Raw genomic sequence first — 14482 nt, 5'->3', positions numbered from 1 at the left:
CAAGCCAAGCTCAGCCTGCAAGGCTGAGTGGTCAGAACGAGTCCAGAGGGCCGGAGAAAACCTTGAACAAAGGCACCATTGGCCACAGAGGTTTCCGGCTGGTAAAGCAAAATCCCAAGGATCTCATAACACTAGGATTGAAACCCCCATAAATTTCAATCATGAACAGACCAATAGCCAGTCCTGCAAATGAATTAGTAATAACAAACCTACCAGTCTATCAAAGCCCTGGGCCAGAGAGATTCACAGTTGAATTCTATCAGATGTACAAAAAAGAGCTAATACCAATCCTACTAAAATTATTTCAAAAAGTCGAGGAAGAAGGACTCCTCACAACTCATTGTATGAGGAAATAATCATTCTCATACCAAAACCTGGAAGAGACACAACAAAAAAGAAAACTTCAGGCCAATATTCCTCATCGGCATAGATGGTAAAATCCTCAACAAAATACTAGCAAACTGAATCCAGGAGCACATCAAAGATCTAATCCACCATGATCGAGTAGTCTTTATTCCTAGAATGCAAAGTTGATTAAATACATGCAAATTAATAGGTGTGATTCACACAGCAAGTACTAAAAACAAAAACCACAAAATCACTTCAATAAATTTTAAAAAAGGTTTTTGATAAAATTTAACATCCTTTCCTATTAAAAACCTTCAGTAAACTAGGTATTGAAGGACCACACCTCAAAATAATACAAAATAATGAGAGCAGTCTATGACAAACTAACATTCTGAACAGGAAAAAGCTAAAACCATTCCCCATAAGAACTGGAACAAAACAAGGATGCCCACTTTCACCACTCCTTCTCAGTATAGTACAGGAAGATCTAGCTGAAGCAATCAGACAAAAGAAAGAAATAAAAGGCATGCAAATAGAAAGAGGAAATCACAGTATTTCTCTTCAGAGTCAATATGATTCTTTAGCTAGGAAACTCCACAGTTTCTGCCCCAAAACTCCTAAAACTATTAACTTCAGCAAATTTTCAGGATACAAAATCAGTGTATAAAAATCAGTGGCATTTCTATACACCAGTAATGTCCAAGCTGAGAGCCAAATCAAAAAGTAATCTCATTCACAATAGTCACAAAAAGAATAAAATATCAGAAATATAGCTAATCAAAGAGGTAAAAGATCTCTACAATGAGAATTACAAAACATGGCTAAAACAAACCAGAGATGAAAAAAATTAATGGAATAACATTTCATGCCCATGTGTAGGAAGAATGGATATCGTTAAGATGACCATACTGCCCAAAGGAATTTACAGATTCAATGTTATTCCTATCAAACTACTAATTACATTCTTCACATAATTAGAAAAAAACTATTTTAAAATTCATATGGAATCAAAAAAGAACCCAAATAGCTAAGGAAACCATAAGCAAAAAGAACAAAGCCAGCAGGATCACAATATCCACCTTTATACTACAAGGTTGCAGTAACCAAAATAGCATGGTACTGTTACAAAAACAGACACATATGCCAATGGAACAGGTTAGAGAGCCTGGAAATAAAGATGCACACCTACCTACAACCTGCTGATCTTCAACGAAGTTGACAATAATAAGCAATGAAGAAATAACTCTATTCAAGCAATGATGCTGTGATAAATGACTAGTAGTATGAAGAAAATTGAAACTTGAGTCCTTATTACCATATACAAAAAATTAACTGAAGATTGATTAAAGACTTGAATGTATTACCCAAAACTATAAAAACCCAGAATAAAATTTAGAAAATATCATTCTGGACATAGGCTTTGAAAAAGGTTTAATGATTAAATCTCTAAAAGCAATTGCAACAAAAACCAAAATGTCGAAGTGGGACCTAATTAAAATAAATAGTTTCTGCATAGAAAATGGGAGAAAATATTTTTGAACTATACATCTGAAAAAGATCTAATATACAGAATTAAAAGGAACTTAAATCAATGAGCAGAAAACAACCCTATTAAAAACTGGCAAAAGACATGAACAGCACTTTTCAAAATAAGACAATTAAAACAGAATTACCATGAATCCCAGCAATCCCATTACTGAATAGTTACCCAAAGGAATCTAAATTGTTCTACCAAGAAGTACCTGTACTTGCGTGTTCATCATAACACTATTCACAACAGCAAAGGAATAACCTAGATGCCTAATATGGTTTGGTTCTGTGTCTCTACCCAAATCTCACCTTGAATTGTAATAATCCTCATGTGTCAAGGGCAGGACCAGGTGGAGGTAATTGAATCATTGGGTTGGTTTCCCTATGCTGTTATCATGATAATGAGTGAGTTCTTGCAAGACCTGATAGTTTTTAAGTGCCTGACATTTCCCTTGCTAAAACTCCCTCTGTCTTGCCACCCTATAAAGAAGGTACCTGCTTCTCCTTTGCCTTCCACCATGATTGTAAGTTTCCTGGGGCCTCGCAAGCAATGGGAAACTGTGAGTCAACTAAACTTCTTTCCTTCATAAATTATCCAGTCTCAGGCAGTTCTTTAAAGCAGTGTGAGAATGAACTAATACAATAAATTGGTACTGAGGTAGTGGTGCACTACTATTAAACATACCAGAAAATCTGGAAGTCATTTGGAACTGGGTATGGGCAGAGGTTGGAACAGTTAGAAGGGCTCAGAAGATGACAGGAAAATGTGGGAAAGTTTGGAATTTCCTATAGACTTGGAGGGCTCAGAACACTGGAAGATGTGGAAAAGTTTGGAACTTCCTAGAAAATTACTGAATGGTTTTGACCAAAATGCTGATAGTGATATATACAGTGAATTCCAAGCTGAAGTGGTCTCAGATGGAGATGAGGAACTTGTTGGGAACTGGAGTAAAGGTCACTCTTGCTATGCTTTATCAAAGAGACTGGCAACATTTTGCCTCTGCCCTAGAGATCAGTGGAACTTTGAAATTTCTAAGTCTCAAAGCATTCAACAGAAAGCACCGCAAAAAAGTTTGAAAAATTTGCAGCCTGATGATGCAGTAGAAAATAAAAACCCATTTTCTGGGGAGAAATTCAAGCCAGCTGGCTGCAGAAATTTGCATAAGTGAAAAGAAGCCAAATGCTAATCACCTATACAATGTGGTAAAGGTCTCCAAGGCATGTCAGAGACCTTTGCAGCAGCCCCTCCAATCATAGGCCCAGAGGCCTAGGAAGAAAAAATGGTTTCATAGGCCAGACCCAGGCCTCCCTGCTATGTGCTGCCTAGGGACTTAGTGACCTGTGTCCCAGACCTTCCAACTGTGGCTAAAAGGGGCCAATGTACAGCTTGGGCCATGGATTCTGAGGGTGCAAGCCTCAAGCTTTGGCAGCTTCCACATGATGTTGAGCTTGTGGATGCACAGAAGTCAAGAACTGAGGTTTGGGAACCTCTGCCTAGATTTCAAAGCGTATGTGGAAATACCTGGATGTCCAGGCAGAGGTGTGCTTCATGAGTGGAGCTCTCATGGAGAACCTCTGGTAGGGCAGTGCAGAAGGGAAATGTGGGATTGGAGCCCCCATACAGAGTCCCTACTTGGGCATCACCTAGTGGAGCTGTGAAAAGAGGGCCACCATCCCCCAGACCCCAGAACAGTGGATCCACTGAGAGTTGCACTGTGCACTTGGAAAAGCTGTACACACTTAACACCAGCTGTGAAAACAGCCAGGAGAGGGAATGTACCTTGCAAAGCCATAGGGGTGGAGCTGACCAAGGTTGTGGGAGCCTACCTCTTACATCAGTGTAATCTGGATGTGAGAAATGGAGTAAAAGGAGATCATTTTGGAACTTTGAGGTTTAATGACTGCCCCACTGGATTTCATCTTGAATGGAGCCTCTAGCCCCTTTTGTTTCGACCATTTTTTCCCATTTGGAATGGGTGTCTATACCCAATGCTTGTACCCCCATTGTATCTAGTAAGTAATAACTGACTTTCAATTTTACATGCTCATAGGCAGGAGAGACTTGCCTCATTTCAGATGAGACTTTGGACTTGGACGTTTAGGTTAATGCCAAATTAAGACTTTGGGGGACTATTGGAAAAGCATAACTATGTTTTGAAATGTGAGGACATGAGATATGGGAGGGACCGGGGCAGGATGATATTGTTTGACTCTGTGTTCCTACCCAAATCTAATGTTGAATTGTAATAATCCCCATGTGTCATGGGAGGGAACATGTGGAGGTAATTGGATCATGGGGGCAGTTTCCCTCATGATGTTCTCATGATAGTGAGTGAGTTCTCACAAGACCTGATGGTTTTTTAAGTGTCTTGTGTTTCCCCTGCTTGGAATCACTCCATCCTGTCACCCTGTGAAGAAGGTGCCTGCTTCTTTTGCTTCTGCAATGATTGTAAGTTTCCTGAGGCTTCTCCATCAATGCAGAACTGTGAGTCAATTAAACCTTTTTCCTTTTTTTTTTGAGGCAGAGTCTCACTCTGTCGCCCAGGTTGGAGTGCAGTGGCCGGATCTCAGCTCACTGCAAGCTGTGCCTCCCGGATTTACACCATTCTCCTGCCTCAGCCTCCTGAGTAGCTGGGACTACAGGTGCCTGCCACCTCGCCTAGCTAATGTTTTTGTATTTTTTTAGTAGAGACGGGGTTTCACCGTGTTAGCCAGGATGGTCTTGATCTCCTGACCTCGTGATCCACCCGTCTCAGCCTCCCAAAGTGCTGGGATTACAGGCTTGAGCCACCGTGCCGGGCCCTTTTTCCTTTATAAATTATCTAGTCTCACACAGTTCTTTATAGCAGAGTGAGAACTTGTTAATACAATCCCCATTAATGGTGGAACACATAAAGAAAATGTGTTGTGTATACACCATGGAATACTACACAGCTATAAATAAAAGGAAATCATGTATTCTGCAGCAATATGGATGCAGCTGGAGGCCATTATCCTAAGCAAATTAATTTAGGAGCAGAAAACCAAATATCGTATGTTCTCACTTACACATGGAAGGTAAACCTTGAGTATACTTGGACACAAAGATGGGAGCAACAGAAACCAGGGCATAATTGAGGATGAAGGGTGGTAGGAGGGTACAAGTCAAAAAACTGCCTTTCAGATAATATGCTCACTACCTGGGTGACGAAGTCATTTGTACACAAAACCCCAGTGACACACAAATAAGCAACACACTGGACCTAAAAGTTAAAAACAATAAATAAATAAATAAATAAAGACATTATTGGCATTTTAGGACTTATGTCTACCTCGTTATCTGTTTATTCTTTCTGTGTCTCATTTCTTTTCTTTTTCTTCCTTTCCTTTGTTATACCTAAACATTTTGGAAACAATTTTTACTTATTTCTAGTATTTTTGAATATATTTTTGCATAGTTTTCTTAGTGAATGCTTTAGGTATTGCCATAAATATACATAACTCATCATAGTCTAATGGTGTCAACATTTTCTCACTTTAAGTGAAGTATAGATATCTTACTTCCATTTAGGTCCCTTTACTCTCTCCGTATTTTCAACATAGTGGTCCCGAGTGATCCTGTACATAAACTGAACACTGCATCAGATAATGTAACTTTTGCCTCAACTGCAAAATATGACTTAAGAAATTCATTGGGTCAGTGATTAGCTATTACATTTACTTCTATTTTTACCCATTCTCTTTTTCTTTTTCCTTTCTAAAGTTTTCATCTTTCTGGTGTCATTTTCTTTCTGTTTGAAGAACTTCCCTTAGCTATTCCATAAAATAGGTCTGCTAGCAATTGATTCCCTTAGTTTTCCTTTTTCTGAGAATGTCTTTTTCCCCTTCTTGACTGAGAACAGTTTTACTGGATATAGGATTAGGAATTGACAATATATTACTTGCTGCACTTGAAAAACTATTGTGCTATTTCCTTTTGGCCTTCATGGTTTTAGATGAGAAACTTGTCATTTGAATTGGTGATCTTTATTATGCAATGTGCTGTATATCTGGCTTTTTTCTAAGAGTTTTATTCATCTTTAATTTTTAGAAGTATTTTTATAATGTTTCTTGACATTTTTTTTTTTTTTCTTTTTGGAGTTCACACAACTTCTTAGATATATTGATTTATTTATTTCAACACTTGCAGGACGTTTTTGGTCACCAACTCTCCAAATACTGTTTCACTTCCTTACTCTTCCACCTATAATTGTGTAACTCTAAATATACAAATGTTAGGCCTCTTGTTATTGTCCCACAGATTCCTAAGGTTCTCTTTATTGTCTTTATTCTATTTTCTCTGTGTTGTTAACATTGAGTAAATTCTATTGCTACGCCTTTATGTTCGCTGATTCTGTCCTCTAACATTGCCATCACACTATTCTAGTGATTTATTTATTTTTTTCAGTTATTATATATTGCAGATCTATACTTTCCACATATTTAAATTTACAAATGTAACTCAAATTTCTTTTCTATTTTTTCAGTTGTTTTAATTTTTTTTTTCAATTTTTAACTTTTGTGGGTACACTGTAGGCATATATATTTGTGTGAATAGGAGCCTCATAACTCAGACTGGTACCTTATCCTACTGTGGTTGAGCTGGTATCCAAGATGTAAGACAAAGTCGTCTTTGCTCTTCCCTCTCCTCTGCTCAAGTGGAAAGAAGGGATCTCTTTTGAATCCACCAACTATGCAGCCTGGAGTTTGGGGAAGGGTGGTACAAGCATTCCCTTAGTCTTGTATGTCACAGTATGTCTTGTAACCTTCAAGTCCACTGGCTCTGAGGCCATCTCAGCACTAGAACATGCCTAGAAGCATGTGGTCTAGACTGTCTTTCAAGTTTATTTACAGGTGCAGAGTAGTTTAGCCTATGTAGTGAGGCTTGCTGGAACTCATATTTCTACCACTGGGATGCGTGATTCCCTCTAGATAGGCTTGGTCTATATGCTTCCTTCATGGAAGGCTGACAGCTGAGTTCAATCTGGTTTTGCTTTCCACTGTGACAGGGCAGCACTGAATTCAATGCAATGTCTCATAATTACTGTGCTCTCCCTCTCCCAAATGCACAGATTCTCACCATGCCACACAGCTGCTACTCAGGGTTGGGGGAGGCGTGGCAATGGCAATCCTAAGACTGTCTTTCCTGTCATCTTTGACGGCTGTTTTAGTGAAATGAAGTTAAAACTAGGTACTGTGAGTGCTCACCGGATTTTTGTTTCTTATGAAGGTACTTTCTCTGTATAGGTAGTTGGCAAATTTGATATTCCTTTTGAGGTGTGGGGGATGATTGGTAGAGCCTTCTATTCAGCCATCTTGGTCCACCCTCCAAGACAATTTTTAATGGAATGTTGAAGCTCTTTTATGACAGCTCCTTTAAATCTTTGTCAGACAATTTAACATTTGATTCATCTCAGTTTTGTTTTTCTTGCTTATTTGATTTCTGGGGCTGCTGGACATACTGTGCCATCCCTGCTGATGCCACATAAAAGGGGTATAAGGTACTTTCCTGGACTTCCTGCTCTTGTTGGCGGACCATTTGAAAGTAGGAGAGAAGCCTTGGGGCCTGGGAGAAACAGGGCTTCTCTGATGTTATCACTGTGAATGGGTGGGACTGCCCATGAAACCCCATTTGTATCACAGGAATTTGAATGACCCTGTGCTTCATTGCCACTACCGGCAGTGAGTTAGTTCACCTACAGGGACCTGGAGTGTGGAGCAGAGTTTGGGATTCTCCACTCTGTCTCTGTTGGGCTTCCTCTTTCCTAATCCTTTGACCAGAGAGAGCAGGTTTTTCTAGATTTTGTTTGTTTGTTTGTTTCAGGTCACAGTCCTTTTTGCTGCCCAGTCCAAGAGTATACAGGAGATAAAAAGGACACCTAGGAGGAACTCACCACATTGGCATTACTCAGCTCTTTATCCAGTATGCCTTTAGAGTTCTTGTATCATTGTATGTTGAATAATTTCCAGGGCTTTTGTGATATTAAGAATAGAGAAGGCCGGGCGCGGTGGCTCACGCCTGTAATCCCAGCACTTTGGGAGGCCGAGGCGGCCGGATCACTATCTCAGATCATTGAGACCTTCCTGGCTAACACGGTGAAACCCCGTCTCTACTAAAAATACAAAAAAATTAGTCGGAGGTCGTGGCAGGCGCCTGTAGTTCCGGAGGCTGAAGCAGGAGAATGGGCTGAACCAGCGAGGTGGAGTTTGCAACAATGAGCCCAGAGAGAAGTAGCGAGGCAGAAAATTGTCTAAATAAACTAGAGTCTATACCTTCTAGTTTCTGAACTGGATGCCCCCAAACTTATTTTAATGTCTTTTACTATCTTTACCTTCTTTTCCTTTGTATATATTTTTATCAGCACCTAATATTTTTCTGGGTATTTAACTGGTAGAAGTGAAAAGTGAAAACTTTTATTTTTTTCTCACCATTTTGTTATTTTCAATTTGCTGGTATTCTCTCTACTCACGGTGTCATTTTCTTGATAATGTGTGTTCTAGAACCTTGCAGTTCTTCCAGAAGACACAGTGGTCTATTTGTGCTTCACCATGTCAAGTGACCAGAAACTGAAGTCTTTGTTTTGAAACCTCTATAGCTCAATGTTTCTAATCTCAAAAATTCATTGCTGTATTGCAAATCACTTGAATTGATTCTGTATTTTAGCTGCTAATAGAAGGGCCTTCCGGGCCCACGATTTCCAGTTGAAAAAGTACTCTGCTATTTTACACGCTTATAGGTTAATATTTTCCTAAATAAAATGTCTTTTATTTTATTTTTTTCTCCTACCCCCCGCCCCCCACTGCAGATGATTTATTTGGCTCGTAATGCCAAGGATGTTTCAGTCTCATATTACCATTTCGACTTAATGAATAATTTACAACCTTTTCCTGGTACCTGGGAAGAATATCTGGAGAAATTCATAACCGGAAAAGGTACATGGACTTTATCTCAAAATTGATAAGTATTTTTTATTTTAATAATACTATTAACAATAACTGTTATGACTTTCAAAATATTTATTTTTCCAACCCAGTGAAAAGTATGTTCAAATATTAAAAAATTAAATCTAATACATCTAATATTTTACCACGACATTCAATTTATAAAACTAGTATTAATCATTGGCATACGAAAGTATTCTATAATCTGTTCTCAGTTACTAGAAATCCATTCTCAATCCCTGCTCGCAACAGACATTGTTTAGCTTGCTTAAGCAATAAGTTAGATCTGTTAATGCACATGTTATATATTTATAATACTTAGGTAAATAGTTGATATGAGTACTTTGTAAGATAATGGTTTTCTTCTTTATGAGACTAAACATAACTTTTTGGAGGTCAGAGCATTTTTGTCTGAAATGCTTTCTTTGTACTTGACATTAAAAAATATCTGATGTTTATATATCCATATAACTAGCTAAGTTTACTTTTTAAAATTGGCCTCATATTCTCAGTTCCTTTGGTTACTAAATTCCACAAAATATTTTCACAATTTGATTTACTGTTCGGACAGAAATATTTAATTTGATGAATGTTTATGAAAATAGACTTTTATCTGGTTTTAGTGGCCTATGGTTCCTGGTTTACTCATGTTAAAAACTGGTGGAAGAAAAAGGAAGAACACCCAATACTTTTCTTGTACTATGAAGATATGAAAGAGGTAAAATGATAGATATGGATTCTGGATAATTTCCCTACTGCATCATGGTGTAAAAAGATTGATATTTGCTTTTCAGCTTAGTCTATGGAGTCGAAAATGCTGATTGCTTTGCCTATTCACAATGTGTTTTTACCCAAATCTTGCTATAATTAATGACTTTCTAATTGTGAAATCAATTATTTATTTTTATTTGTGTTATCTCTTAGCCACTGCATTGTAAGTGACCACTCTTTCTTCTGCAATTATTTCCTACATTTACCAGGATATCACACACTTATGGTTATCCTCTAGATATCTACTCATTAATATTTTAAAATTGTTTTTTAAAATTGTTTGCTATATTTGAGTTACCCCTTTCACGTTTACTGTTTTCACAGCTATTTATGTGCTAATCATCCGTTATCTGTGCCTCCATTTTTACTTCTACCTCGATTTTCTAGTCCATGCTTGTATTAAATTTAACATACTCAAAATTAAACTTATTTTCTTTCTCTCCAACATGTAATCTTTTTTCTATTTTATTCTCTTTCAACAATAAAAGTTATTCTTATTCTCTTTGTTTCCTATATTTTGCACATTCAATTGGTTCAGATAGTGTATCTACTGTATCTTTCAAAGTATTCCCTCCTTTACTTCCTCATTACCTCACTCAGTGTAGAAACTTGTAATCATCTACCTAGTATGAAGTAGTATTAATTAAATACAACTACAAATTTTCATGCTACCATTACGGAACTCTTCTACTTAAATTGGCCAAATACACACAGAGACACACACATCAGGAAAACATGTTGAAATTATAAAAGCCTGAACATACAAATTAGAATACTTTCAGATCTACAATGAAAATTACAAAGTTTGTCTTCTTTGTAACTACATCCCAGTACTTAATACAGTGCATACCACATAAACAGGGGCTCAAGGTTACTTGCATGGATCATTGATTGCTTCAATAAATAAATGAGTGAGTGGTAATATCCAAAACTTTAATGGCATTAATCCTACTATGCATAATACAGAAATTTGACTCCATGTGAAATATTCCTTGCTTTAGTTACTTTTGAGAAACTCCCAGGGGTTTCTTGTATCTTAGCACAAAGAATCCTCTGAGTTTTTATTCACTGCCCAAGTTTTCGTTCTCCATCACAGTTGTCCACATCCCACAAAGAATCTGTGATCTATGTCTTACCATTGTCCCTTTATACAGGGTTTGAGATTATTAATGTGAATTTGCTCACACCATACAGCTGCAAAACCTTGCATGGTTTATGAAACTACTGTAACAAAGTGATACGTCTCTTGAGAGCTTGTTTAGCCAGAGATAAGTTATAAATTCTTCATAAGAGAGAAAATTATTCCAGCTCTCTAGCAAATATCTCTCTTCATGCTTTGGACAGCAGAGCAGCACTTAAAAGCTTTATGAAAAGAACAATTTTAGCTTCTGGCAATAGTCCCTTTTCTCCATAAGACTAAGAAATACATTTTCTCTGTTTGGCTGTTATTCAAATTCCAGATCAACCATTGCACTGTTTCCCACATAATATTTGAGACCATTTCTGTCTTTATTTAGCTAAAATGCTTTATTTAAATAAACTTACTCATTTTGATTTATAGTCTAACCCGGTTACCTTTTTAAGCATATCCATTTATTTTCAGTTTCCTTCAAACTTGCAACATACATTGCATTAACAGACAATATTTTTCTTCTGCCATACAATCATTGGTAGATAATATTATAGAGAAGTTTAATACAATAACAATAATGGAAGAAAATTATACAACATACATCAATAATAAAATTTGAAAAAAATCCAGTAATTTACAACATGTTTATAAGTATCTTGCATAAATCCCTAATAAGTGAGGTAAAAGAGTAACAGATCAGGGGAAGATTTAGACCAGAGCCAGGTCTCTTTAACTTCCACTGGTCTGTAGAGTAACACAGAGGTTACCAGCCTTTTTGGCACCAGGAACCGGGTTTGTGGAAGACAATTTTTCCATGAACAGGGTGCAAGGGGGCTGTAGATGGATGGTTTCCAGATGAAACTGTTTCATCAGATCATCGGGCATTAGATTCTCATAAGGAGTGTGCAACCTAGATCCCTCACATACTCCATTCACAATAGGGTTCATTCTCCTGTGAGAATCTAATGGCACCACTGATCTAACAGGAGGCAGAGCTCAGGCAGTAGTGCTTGTTCCTCCACCACTCACATCTTCCTGTGTGGCCCAGTTGCTAACAGGCCACTGATTGGTACTGCTCTGTGGCCAGTGGGTTGGGGACTCCTGGACTAATATCATCATTCATATTTTAGGATTAGCCAAATTATTCTCCAAATATTTTTGACCCCAAAAAGAAAATGTTCTCAATTTGCCTGTCCATCTATGTGTTTTCCTAGCACAGCTACTATCTTTTCTTTTGGGCTTATCCCTACTATCATCACATCTGCTCTTTTACTCATTCTAACCACTGACACACCTTAAGTTCTGATCTCATTCTTCTGTCAGAGAGGACTGACATAGAAAATAAAACAGGTATTCTTGATTTTTAATATTTTATGATTAGTTTACTTAAAAATTGAGAAAAATAAACCCAAACAAATATGGATTTCCTATACTATTCAGAGTTAACATTTAGAAAAACAGATTATAAATGTTTTGTAAGTATTCACATTGTGTGAGTTACTTGTTTATTGTCTTGGGTTTTACCCGCTAATAGAATCCAAAGGAGGAAATCAAGAAGATCATTAGATTTCTAGAGAAGAACCTGAATGATGAGATCTTGGATAGGATCATCAATCACACCTCATTCGAAGTGATGAAGGACAATCCTTTGGTAAATTATACACATCTACCAACTACAGTGATGGATCATAGCAAATCCCCTTTTATGCGTAAAGGTAAACACTTTGCTGGGTTTAATTTCTCTTTTGTACTTTCTCGTGAATTATCATGAGCTAAGGATTAGTTCTGTGATCTCTACTAAGTTGCTTAGCCTGTTTAAGCTTCACAGTAAATACATACAACCAAAAGTTGCTGAGATTCAAAATTATTAAATGAAACAATGCATTTAAATATATTATGGGGATATCTTGAATATTTGATAAATATTTATTCTCCTATTTACTACTGTGCTAAATGGGAGTGCTTTTGGCAATTCTGATGTGAGCAATTCCAAATTTGTCCTTCTTACTCCCTTCAATCTTTAAGATGGCATAGATAAGCTTCCTTCCACTCCTCAGTGAAATACTAATTTCACTTAGTACAGTACCATAGTCTTTAAAGTCCCTATATCACTTAGAAAACCATGGTAATCGCATTAAAATTAATTCATCAAAAGGAGAAACTTTTATTTGACCTTATAAGAAGTTTTAGCCCTCTACAAATACTGTTTAAACTATTAGTAACATAGAGTCCAAATTTAACTTAGAAGAATATGGCATTTACTGTTGAAATACATTACTTCCATTTAAGTAGTCTGTTTATTGTGGCTCAGTATACATAATATATGTCAAAAATGTGTTAATAATAACAATGCATTTAACAAATTATAAACTTAAATAACTTTGAGAAGTTATCCACCTAATAATGCCACAATCAGTTTTCAATATCCTTGATTGAATTGGAGGGAGAAGGGTAGAATTTCAATTTATATGCTAGGAAGTAAGCATAACCTTAGGAATGTATTGTGCATATGAACATATGAAACAAAACCACTGATTTTGAGTAATATGATAGATATTTTTTAAAAGTTGTTTGTTAACTTATTAAGGTAGCAAATAGTCCTAGTGTTTTCAAATTATGCTCTTTCTTTTCTAAAAACAATACATTTAACCTATTAAAAATAACTTACAGAGTATGAAATCAGGTATATTTTTCATCAAAAATTGTATGCATTATAAGTTTGAGCAAAGAAGACTGATGTATATATATCTCATCTGTATGCTTATACACAGATGTAAATGTATGTGTATGTACAGTCATCCCTTGTTATTGTGGGGGATTGGGTCCAGGAACTCTGCCTCTGAATATACTAGAGCCTGCCTATATGAAAAATTGGCACTCCAAACATGTGGGTGGGTTTCTCATCATGCAAATATTGTATTTTTTATTGCTTTTAATTGAAAAAAAATACTGCATATGAGTGAACCCGGCCAGTGCAAGTCTGTATTGTTCAAGGGTCAATTGCGTACATGTACATATATATTCTTTTTCCTGGTAGAAGAATCAGAAAATAAATCTTTATTAAACATGGCAAATTCTCACTGTGATAGATACCTGAATATAATTTCCCAGAAATTTTATCTCAGATCTTATGAAAATTGATGCCATTTCATGACATCTAATTATGGTGTAGACATAAAGAAGACAGGCTCAGTATCTGGATTCTATGGTTTCTCCAACCTCAACAGAAAAAAAGCACGTGCTGTTCTAATATTGAAGGCAGTCTTTATATCCCCTCTCTAGGGGGTTAAGAACATACTTTTGTGGTCAGATTGATCTGAGGTTTATCCAGGCTATGCCATTCCCTGAACCTATTACCCTGAATATATTAATTAACCTACCAAAGCTCTGATTACATCACTGGCAAAGCAGATAATATAATAACACCTGTGGCACAAGTTTCTGGGGAGGATTATGGTAAATGATATGCAAGTATTTCGGATATTTTCTCACAATAAATAATGCATACAGAAGTAAAAAGTATTATTAGTCTAAGTAGTTTGAGAATTCCTTCTTCCTTCCTTCCTTCTTTCCTTCCTTCCCTGATGTATCCAGTAAACATTTAGAGTACTCATTAATTAATTAATTAATTCATTCATTCATTAATAAGAAAAACTTCTTCATGAATACCTATATACAGCACATATTCTTTAAAAGATTCAAGGGTAAATGATACATATCTTTGACTCAAGAAGCTCACTA

General features: G+C 36.6%; 1 protein-coding gene across 1 annotated transcript in view; it reads left to right on the top strand.

Moving 5' to 3' along the window:
- Positions 1-14482, top strand: part of SULT1B1 (sulfotransferase family, cytosolic, 1B, member 1) — a 40506-nt gene that overhangs the window by 18699 nt on the left and 7325 nt on the right. Inside the window, exons 5-7 of the mRNA XM_011927085.1 lie at positions 8703-8829; positions 9462-9556; positions 12276-12456. Coding sequence (XP_011782475.1) covers positions 8703-8829; positions 9462-9556; positions 12276-12456 — 403 coding nt within the window. The remainder of the gene's footprint in view (positions 1-8702; positions 8830-9461; positions 9557-12275; positions 12457-14482) is intronic.

This window comes from Colobus angolensis, unplaced genomic scaffold (genome assembly GCF_000951035.1).
Source record: "Colobus angolensis palliatus isolate OR3802 unplaced genomic scaffold, Cang.pa_1.0 Scaffold70, whole genome shotgun sequence".
In the NCBI taxonomy this organism is placed as follows: Eukaryota; Metazoa; Chordata; class Mammalia; order Primates; family Cercopithecidae; genus Colobus; species Colobus angolensis.
Note: the sequence above shows the minus strand (reverse complement) of the source record. Positions and strands in the feature narration are given on the sequence as shown.